At 27.9% G+C, this 10,814-nt stretch overlaps 1 protein-coding gene across 5 annotated transcripts; it reads left to right on the plus strand.

Moving 5' to 3' along the window:
* Window positions 1–1,673: 1,673 nt before the first annotated feature.
* Window positions 1,674–8,542, plus strand: LOC110664642 (nudix hydrolase 7). 5 transcript variants are annotated; one of them, XM_058129172.1, is made up of 10 exons: window positions 1,674–1,894; window positions 4,833–4,927; window positions 5,768–6,011; window positions 6,118–6,183; window positions 6,369–6,506; window positions 7,190–7,267; window positions 7,342–7,392; window positions 7,508–7,542; window positions 7,745–7,853; window positions 8,291–8,542. In XM_058129172.1, the coding sequence occupies exons 3-10, from the start codon at window positions 5,823–5,825 to the stop codon at window positions 8,477–8,479; spliced, it is 855 nt and encodes a 284-aa protein (XP_057985155.1). In that variant the 5' UTR covers window positions 1,674–1,894; window positions 4,833–4,927; window positions 5,768–5,822; the 3' UTR covers window positions 8,480–8,542. The 5 variants fall into 5 exon arrangements, with proteins under 5 accessions (XP_057985155.1, XP_057985154.1, XP_057985156.1 ...); XM_058129171.1 differs by having other exon boundaries at window positions 5,788–6,011; XM_058129173.1 differs by lacking the exon at window positions 4,833–4,927.
* Window positions 8,543–10,814: the final 2,272 nt, after the last annotated feature.

Below are 10,814 nucleotides of genomic sequence, written 5' to 3' on the forward strand. Positions count from 1 at the left end.
TTAAAAAAAAAGGGAGAGCCAACTTTCCTTATTCAGTTGGACTAACAGAAAGGCCTTTCGTTTTTTTTTTGTTTTTAGATTTGATCTATTATAAATTTAATATAAAAAATTATATGATAAATTCGTTTATTAAATATATAAATTTCACATATTTATATATTAAATTTATAATAAATTAAATTTTGATAAAAATATCTCATATACTTATAACACTGAGTCGTTTATTTGGGACAGAGATTTAAAAAAATAAAAAAAATAAATTATAATTTAATTTCTGAGATTTGTTTAAACCTGTTGTTAATTTTTTTAAACTCGATCAGGTTATTGAATTAATGAAGACAATGAGTTAAAAATTTAAGAATCAATCGGGGATTAAACCGATGTTTAACTGCTGTACTATTAAATAAATTATTAATAATAATATTTTATTGTAGTTAATAGTTTTATATATTTTATAAATATTTATTAAAATAAATTTAGCTAATTTTTAATATGTAAATGTTTTTTTATAAATAATTTAGATTTCAATTAAGCTTATAGTAGTTATTAATTTAATTATAATAAATTAATAAAATATAATTTAAATTAATGAAAAAATAATTATATAGTAATTAAGTTGATTATTTTATATGGATATATTCAAATATATGGTAAACAATGTACTTTATTGGTATAAAAGAGATGGTCTTTGTTATCAAAAGGCAATCCTTAGGCTCTGATTTTCGCTTAAACTCGTTCGACCGGTTGGTTTGATTTTCAAAACAATACCTACAACTTCATCTTATATTTTTTATTTTTAAAATTAAGTAATTTTGTCACTTACATTTTAATAAACCTAAAATTAATTCTTATCATTATAATTTCAATTAAGTTATAATTGATTATAATAAAAATATCAAAATATTCTTAAATTGAAAACAATTTAGTAATTGATGTTTAATTTTATTAACAATTTAGTTTCTCAATTTTTATTTTATTAACAACTTATTCCTTGAAATTTTTAAAATGTGGGTTTCTTCAAATTAAAAAAATAAACTTAAAATTATTAAAAATATAGATTAATTACTTTAAGTTTCTTAAAAATTTTGATTAATTATAAAATTATCCATATATTTTACAAATTAATTATTAAATATTTAACTATTTACAAATATTCCTTATAAGTTTATAAAATTCTATTTATTATTATTTTAATATATATATATTTATTTATTATTATTATTATTACAATTTAAGTCTTAGTCTGCATGTTCTTGTTCTAAAAAAAACAAAACATTCTTTAAATTAAAAAAATTAAAATTTGAATATACATTTTTTTTAAAGAAAATGAATTTCATTTAATTTTGAAATCTTGAATTGTATCCTTAGAAATTTTATTTTAAAGTTGAAAAAAAAAGCCTAATCATTCAAATTTTTTTTTTCGGTGTAATTGATTGAATTGATCAAACTTGAAAACAACCTCTTCAGGTTTTAAATGAATTAAGAAAAAGAAATTTGACGTCCCAAGTGGAACATTCAAGGAACGTGCAGAGGAAAATGGTATATACTTGCCCGGAAGAAACTCTACTGAAGGAAATATTTTACACGCAGTCGCAGTTGTGACCGCCACCTTTTCAGATTATATTTCTGGCAGGCTATCGTATGAATCATATTTTAAAGCTCTGGGAAAACGAAAACTAAACGACCCTCAAGTAGTATTTATACATAGCACCATTCAACGAAGCTACGCAAGCACATGCCTGGAAACGTCTGATGATGATGTTAATATCAACTGTTAATCAATGATATGATTGTGTATATATTTGCATAATCCTGCAGCATCTACGTTCTCGTGCATATAATATTTTCAGTTCTGATAAGGAAGCCTTCTTTCTTCCCCGCCAAAAGCCATCAGGTTTGCAAATTTAAACTCTGTTTTACCATTTCTTTTGCCTTTTTGGTTTCCATTGAAATTCATTAGCAAAACTTCTTCTTTGCATGTTATATATTCATGCTCACATGTTTAGATAGCCATTCAAAGCTATTAAAACTTTTTCATTGTTAGTTTGAAGCCTACAATAAACATATATAACAATTTAAGTAGGCCAATTATGCAGAAATTAAAGGCTAAACCTTTTCATTAATTAACAATTATATCTAAATGTTTTAATTTTAAACCTTTTATTTGAGAATAATTCGAATTTCAAAATCTGTATCAACCAAATACATGTTTTAAAATGTTAAACTGTTATTTTGGTTCATTTTGTTATCTATAATAAATGCATTGATTATAATATATTTTTGGCTTCTTTTGTTTAACAAAATTCAAAATTTTCCAAATTTATTTTAAGATGTAGCTATAATTAGTCTCAATCTTAATAATTAGTCTTAATCTTAAAGTTTAGATATGTGATTTAAAATTAGAACGCTTAAGTATAATTATCAATTAACAAAAATGTTTAATTTTTTCTATTAACTTGCTCAAATTCACTTGTTTATTCTATTAACTTTGGTGAACTAGAAAATTTTCCTATCCAAATAAAATTTTCATATCCAAATAATTAAACATATATATTCAAATATTTTTTTTTTAAATGCCACTTTATAAACTAGCTTACAAGCTTCAAAAATAAATTTACATATTTATTTTAAATTTTTTGAGTTTATAAATTAAAAAAAATAAATTGAAAAGGACTGATTTTTCCATTGTAGTGCGTAAAACTAGTTCAATCAAGCATATTACTATATTGTTCTCTTTTAATTTTTAAAATTTCATCACAAATATTATTTAATATTATTTTTAATAATTTTAATAATAAAAATAGTTATGAGTTATTTTTATTAAATATTTCAGTTTATTTTACTAATTATGTTGGTTACTCATCAATTACTTTAATTAAATAAATAAATATTTAAAATTTTAAAGATTCATAAATTTAAATTAATATATAAATAATAATTAAATACTTATAAATTAATTTACATAAGCTAAATCAAACCCTCTCTATATATATTTTAGATATCTTTTTAGTATAAAAAAAATATTTAATTTAACTTTATAAAAATTAACTCCCACTTCAAAATCAAACTTTTAATATATGCATGGGACGTGTTCCTAATCAAATTTGGCGGCTGATCTAATCTCAGGCTGGTCGAAGTCAACAAAGGTAAATTTCAGATTATAATAAAATTACATGGATAAAATGTTTAAAATTCATATTAAAAAAAAAAAAGGACGGAGAGTCAACTTTCTGTAGTTGGTTAGGCCTTTTGTCCCGTGAATGTCATCGAATGATTTACTCAAGTACGCATTGTCCTTGAGAGAATGATTAGCAAAGCAAAAATTAGGCTTATACTTTTTTTTTTTTCCCTTTGATTTATAGGATTTGTTTGATAGACTATTAAAATAGCTGTTAAAAAAATATTATTTAAAATATTAACTATATTAAAAATTAAAGTTAACATATTTTAATAATAAAAAATTTAAAAAAATAAAATATTTTTAAATTACTTTTTCAACAATACTAAAAGTAATTATTTTTTTTTTAAATACCATTTTTATCTTTCAACGTTAACTTCAAGTAGAGTTATAATCTAAAAGTTTATAAAATATTTAGCTTAATTTATAAAGATCAGCTTAGTGTTTATAAATTAATTTTAACTTATAAATATTTAAAATTTTAAATAATTATGAATAACTGATAATTAATTAATGTGTTTGATAAAAAATAATTTATAAGTATATTTATTATTAATATGATTAAAAATGATATTAAATGAGATTTATAATGAAAATTTAAAAATTAAATAAAAATAATATAATAAAATTTTTTATTAAACTAATCTATAAGTATATAACTTATGAACACTAAAATAATAAATTGATCTCTAAATTATTTCTTTTTTATTTTATAAACTCAATTTATAAATCTAAAAATTATTATGAATAAAAGGTTAGTATATATTTAGAACTTGATCGGTTTATAAATTAAGACAAATATACTCTTAAAACTTTAGACTCGTTAGAAAATTAAAATACAATTTATTTGAGTTTATGTTAACATTTTTACTTTCTATTATTGAAAAATTGTAAAAACTTTTTCAAAGCATATTTAATAATAAAAATACAAATTTTTGCTTGCATGAAAAAATTTCAAACTTATTCTTTTGACTTTTTCTAAAAAAAAATTGAGATTTAATTAATTTTCTATCCAATATTATCTCTAAATTTTATTTTTAAATAGGAAAGGAAAAACTTTCACATGCCTTTGAAGCTAATTCATCATATATTTTTTATTTTTATTTTTATTTTTATTTTTTATCTCAAAAAGTCAACATTTAAAATTTTATTATTATTTAAGTCATAAAATATTAATCTATATTTAAATTTAAATTCTATTAAAATTTTCTCTTAATTTTTTTTTCAATAATATTAAATATTCTCTAATAGAATGAGTTTATAAATTAATTATTATACAAAAACCATTATTATGTAAATTAAATCGGAATTTTATATATACATATATATAAAATAAAATAAAAATAACCAACATCAGTATCGCCTCGAGTCATGGATCTGGGGTTTGAGAAAGCTTCTCAGCCTGCAATCAATCGCCTCATCTCCAAAGAACGAGTCAATTCAGAGTCAACGGGGCTCTTTTTCTGCTCTTCCTCTTAAAAATTTTGTCGAGCACTTGACACTCATGCAAAACCACAGCTTGTCCAGCTGCGCAGATTCTTTGTGTAATTTATCACGAGGAATATATGCAGAGATCCGTCTCTAGTAGTTGCTGCTTCATGCGGAATCACGGATTCAGGTCTACTAAACTTTTCATATGTTCTCTCCCACACAGAATATTTCCACCATCATCTTCTTTTGCTGGGCCATCACTTTCAAAAAGCAGTCTTCTTGGGGGCGCATCATTTCCTTTTTTTCTTCCTCCGAAAGGTATATATATATGTGTGTGTGTGTGCGCGCTTGTGATCTTGGGTGCTTTTGATAGATTGAGCTCTGTCCGTTTAAGGGTTATTGTTCAAACAGGTTATTGGTTCTGATAATCTATTGATCGGGTAGCAGATTTATTTGGTGCTTAGTCTATGCTTGTGTTGTGGTAGAAATTAGGAAGAACAGAATATACAGAGAATGGAATCAACAATCAATCAAATCTTCGTTAAGAATCAAGAATGAATTTGTACATGGTTGAACTTTAAAGCTAACATATCTAACAATTCACAACAACTTCTTCACATTCCTGCTCCTGTAACAAACTACCTTGCATTTTGCTACTGAACTAACAGAATACCGACAACCATAACAACTCTTCAACAGCTATATTGAACTGGCACAACAGCTGGACATTTGTTTTACTTATTTGACAAAACGTACCGTTCCACATATTGTATCACAACAGGCTGAATGGTAATGAAATGGTATGGGGAGTTTACTAATTTGATTCTTACCCTATACCTAAGAGTTAAGCCTAACTCATAATTTAGGTCACCTACCCACCAAAATTCTCAATAATGTCGATATTTAGCAATATTAGTGGGTGGAGAAATTCTCAATGTTATGTTGAAATTGGCAATGAATAAGACCTGTATGTTGGTGGTTGTGCTTGGAAATTTCCTTGAAATAAGATGCTTTGATTTATAAATTCTTAAAAAGATGAGGAATACTCATCTTTTGTTTTAATTTTCATCTCTAAAATTTCTTCTTGACTTGGTCTTGTGAATTGGTCTTGGTTTTGGTGTTTGTATGTCTTATTTGTTTGTATGGCTTATTGGACAGTTGATGCTTAATTCATTCAGGATATAGCTGTAAATTTACGTTCTTGATTAGAAGCATGTCATCCACGGCAAGTTTGGAGTCTATGAAGGAGCATACAGTTCCTGATAATGGAGTTGAGCAGGTTCAGTTGCTCAATGGAGTTGAGGATCTATACGATGGAGTAGTTGTGGAAATAAAGGAGTATATGGACTCCAATAGTTTTATTCCGTTACTTAGAGCTTCCATTTCACAATGGAAGCAACAGGTGCCTCCTAATCATCTAAATTTATTTGTCCTATACCCACTTGATTGTGCTGCAATTTAAATCATTATTTTTTTTTTCTAATTTTATTCCGTATTTTTTTTTTTAGGGTAAGAGGGCTGTTTGGATCAAATTGCCAATTGAATTTTCTAATCTCGTCAATCCTGTAGTTCAGGTAAATAAATTAGAGTAACACGTATTGTAATGCGTCTGGATTCTGCTACACAAATATTAGATTTAATTTCTGAGCTAGAAAAGGGAGGGAGGGAGGGGGTGTTGTAGTGGGACTAATTAATTAGAAAATTTTATATTTTCTTATCAACCTTTATATCTTGTGATCATGTCCTGCTAATTTTGCAGGAAGAGTTTAGGTACCATCATGCTGAACCAGATTACTTGATGTTAGTGCGTTGGCTACCTAATACTTGTGATACTCTTCCGGTAAATGCTTCACATCGAGTGGGTATTGGAGCATTTATAGTGAATAATAATAGAGAGGTATTCAAATTTTATTGTCATATAAATTTAACTTCTCCTTTCTAATGTTTCTTTAATCAAGGTTTTTAATGGAGGAAAAATAGCCTCTTTTTCTAACCAAGAAGTATTAAGCTCATCTGGGTTCTTTTTTTCAATTCCTATCATTGTTTGTAATGTTTGTGATAGAGTTAGGAACGAATAAAAGTAAATGAACAGAGCAAAACACCAAGGAATGGGGAAGAATCTGGTATTATTTTGAAGAAGTAAAAACAACAATACAACTTAGTTTAGCCAGTAATGGCTATTACATAGACAAATTAAACCAGAGAATTCCCAAAAGAAACTACTCAGGCCCAGCACTAAGCCGAGTGCAAGATCACATGAGATAAGGATGCCTTCTTTCTTTCATGGATGGTTTCTTATATCTTTCTGCAGCACATGTAAAGAGCACCAATTTGTTATCCATGTCAGTGCTTCGAGAATCCTCTTCATAAACAACAGTTACTATTCTGTCACCCAAGTCAGCACTTCCAGAATTCTCTAAAACCTCTGCTCCATTTCTTCTTATTTTTCTCCTTGTATAAACTCTGAGTTGTCTAGGCCCATTACTAGTCTTGTAGCCTTGTTGATTCAGCCATGTCATATCAGTGTGCAACATAGTGGCTCGGTACTTATTTTGGCAATTAAATTGTTTTATTTGGTAGGTCCTTGTAGTTCAAGAAAGGAGTGGTGGATTTAAAGGTACAGGGTTATGGAAGTTACCTACTGGAGTAGTCAATGAGGTGAGTGTATTAGGGCTGTACTTTTGGTGGTTTTAAGATGTTTTTCATAATAAATTGAAGTTCTCTTTCCACAGGGTGAGGATATTTGTGAAGCTGCAATTCGGGAGGTTAAAGAAGAAACTGGAGTAAGTAATAAATTTACAATTTGTGGACTTAAAAAGGGAACATGACTTGGAATTTATCTTTAAATTCTTAGATGTCATTATAAATCTGAGGTCTTTAATCTTTATTTTGTATCAGATTGAGGCAGAATTTGTAGAAGTTTTAGCATTTAGGTAAGATATCTGTTATTTGAACTTCTACATCATGGATCTCTAGATTTTTGTGCTGTGTATAGAACATATGGTACTTTGTGCTAAAGAGATCTTTCAATTGGAGAATCCATTGAGCCAGTATAGATAAAAGCTCTAGGTTCTCATATGGTGTTCCCTTGAATGCTGATTTATTCACAATCTCATTTTTATTGTTTATCAACAGACAAAGCCACAATTCATTCTTTCGCAAATCAGATTTATTTTTCGTTTGCATGTTACGACCGCTCTCCTTTGACATCCAGAAGCAAGATTCAGAGGTTGAGGCAGCCCAGGTAGCATTTCTGAATAAATCTCTTGCTGATCATAATACTGCATTAGTCCTTGACAGATGAAAAAAATTATTATTTCATTTACTACTACAATTCCCTACTTTTTTTGCTGTAATTTTTTAATAATATTTCTTTTAGTTTAGATTGAATCCTTCATCACAATCAAATAAAAATTAGGACTCTTCATGTTGTATGATTGTAATGTTGGAGTAGTTTGATAAATTTGGAGAGAGTGTTGACATATTACATATTAATTTATTTAATATGGGTCTATATAAGTTATTAAATTGTTTTACACATCAAATTGACTAGCCATTCAATATTGCAACCAAACCACTCATATTCACCCTTTCATTTTTGTCTACTTCTGGTGTGGGACGTGATTCCCAAAAGAAAGATCATAATATAATTTGTTTATTTCTTATCTTTGTTTTGCTTAGTGGATGCCAATTGAGGACTATGTGAATCAACCATATAACAAAGAACACCAGCTCTTCCAGTACGTAGCAGAAATATGCAAAACAAAGTCAGAAGGGAACTATGTTGGGTTTTCTGCATTTCCTACAGTCACAGCTTCTGGTAAAAAGACTTACTTGTACTTCAATAACGGGGATCTCAGCAAACTTTAAGACCCTTATCGTAGAATTTTGCGAGTCTGCTATGGAGTGTGTTGGTTGAGATGCTGAAAAGTCATATATATATATATATATATATATATATATATATATATATATTGTTTGCTATTATTGTTCAAATGATAAATTACCTGTAAGAACATGGTTTAATGTCTGATTGAGAAACTTTTTTTTTTTAAGTGTTAAAATCGATACATTATAACTAGTTTTGACTTCATATACTCGAACACATATTTCTCCAGTATTTATATGTGAATTTTATGAAGTTTGGAGCATTTGTAATATTGTTTAAAATAAATTTCTTTTATTTTTAAAATTTCAGGAGAATAAGGGTCTTCGAGAAAATAGAGCTGCTAAGTTGTTATTTTTGTTGAAATTTTCTCCTTTTTTCTGTCCTTTCCATCTCTAACTTCACAAATTAAAATAATAAAATAAAAGATGAAATTAAAAAAGCAGGAAGGGATAAATTGGAAAAAAAAAAAAAAAAGTGAAATGTACTCTCAAGTTTGGGCTTGAGGCTCACAAAAGTACACACTCACACACAATCCACAAGTATGGAGAGAAAAGCTTTGCGGAATTTTTATTAATCAAATTGCAAAATTTGGAAGTGCAGTGTATTCATAGACTTATAATAACCTAATAGGAAAATTAATCTACTATTTAAAAATGTTATATAAACTAAAATAAAATAAGAAATAACTAATCCTAGTAGAAGTAAAAAACTTAATTAACTAATACTAAATAGAAAAATAAAATAAGCTAATGTTGGCAATTAAAACTCTTCTAAAACAAATAGAAACTTTCCCAAAACAAGTGGGATCATGATAGGATTCCTAGGACTGCTGAAAATACACTTGAAAATGTGTTTGAATTGAAAAACACATCTCCACAAGCTGCCACGAAGGAAACACGAATTTCTACTACCTCTGTTGTGCCTTGTGGAACGCAAGCTGGGTGTGTTCTGGAATACTGGAACACACCAAGGTGTTCTTTGTCGTATGGAACTCTAAGCTTCGCGCCATACTCTCCGACATGGAAAAAAACTTGTCCTTACGTAGCAATGAACAAGATAAGTCCTATATCATTCTTCCCCACTTGGAATAAACTCTTCCTCATATTGAATTGAAAGAGAATGACAATTTTCATTGGGGTAGCACACCACATTGCATTCTTTGATAAGGTAAACAAAGAGAGGAAAACAAGATTGAATTGATCAACTTTACCTCGCCTTTATCTCTACAAAAATACTTGAATAAATAAAATTAATAGGAATTAAGGAGTTAGATAAATTTTCAGTCTTTATCTTCTCCATGACTAGTTTTTCTCCAATGTCCAATATTGTCTGCATTGATGAATTTTCTTCAACTTCCAATGGAACCTCCATGGGTTGGTGTTTGTCTTTCCCTTTGACACATTCTTCAAACTTTTCGTCTCCAATTATAGCAAAAGGAAATATGATTGGAACTTCTAGTTCAGATTTCTCAAACTTAGGCTCCTCCACTTCAAGTAGCACTATTGAATCTCAAAGTTTCCTTTGTTCTTTACTTTCTTGTTTCACAATCAAGAAAGGCTTTGGTGGATCTCCTATTGGCAAAACCTGGAATAAAATCTACTCATAATCTAATGTATGGGCTGATCCCTTTCCTTGGCTTCCTCTCTTGGATTGCAATCACTCCCATCAGGTAAAAGCACCTCCTTTCAACTGACAGGCCACCAATTTGACTCTTTTTCCAAGTGTTACGTCAACATGGTCAAAGAATTGTTCCACTTCTGGGATCCAATCTAAAAATTCTTTTGTGTTGAGATTTCCATAGTGTTGACCCCATGTAGCTCAAAATGAGTATTGATTTTGATGATAACAAAACTCAAATAGAATCTATCTAACTCAATTTTAAGTGATGTGTATATTCTTTTTCTTATTCATGAAGAATCTTTGAAGTTGCATCTAAGGAAGAAGAACACTCAAAGGCATCTCAAGATGAATTTAAGTTGAAAAAGAACAAGATTATGAAAGCCAAGACTCAAAGTAAATGTATGAAAGTCATAGAGTTAGGAATTAGGTCTTAGGACTTGTGCAAAAAGAATAGATGAAGTTTAGTCAAATGGAGCTTAAAATTTATTTTTCTTTCAATTATTTTATAAAATTTTCTCTCATCATGACCTCGGATATTGCTATTGAAATATATATTTTTCTTAAGGTCTAAATTAGATTTTTTTAAAAAGATTACAATTTGAAGCAGGCATCTGGTAAATTAGTTTGCTAACTTGTTTGCTAAAATATTAGTTTGCTAATGTGTTTGCTAAAACATTAGTTTGCTAACTAGTTTAC

This window comes from Hevea brasiliensis, chromosome 10 (genome assembly GCF_030052815.1).
Source record: "Hevea brasiliensis isolate MT/VB/25A 57/8 chromosome 10, ASM3005281v1, whole genome shotgun sequence".
Classification (NCBI taxonomy): Eukaryota; Viridiplantae; Streptophyta; class Magnoliopsida; order Malpighiales; family Euphorbiaceae; genus Hevea; species Hevea brasiliensis.

What these genes read in the sequence shown, in the direction of transcription:
- LOC110664642 (XM_058129169.1), top strand. Translation starts at nt 4,744, where the DNA reads ATGCAGAGATCCGTCTCTAGTAGTTGCTGCTTCATGCGGAATCACGGA. An exon ending in TTTTTTTCTTCCTCCGAAAG is followed by an intron (nt 4,928 to 5,787) that starts GTATATATATAT and finishes TAATTCATTCAG; the next exon opens with GATATAGCTGTAAATTTACG. An exon ending in TAGTGAATAATAATAGAGAG is followed by an intron (nt 6,507 to 7,189) that starts GTATTCAAATTT and finishes TTTATTTGGTAG; the next exon opens with GTCCTTGTAGTTCAAGAAAG.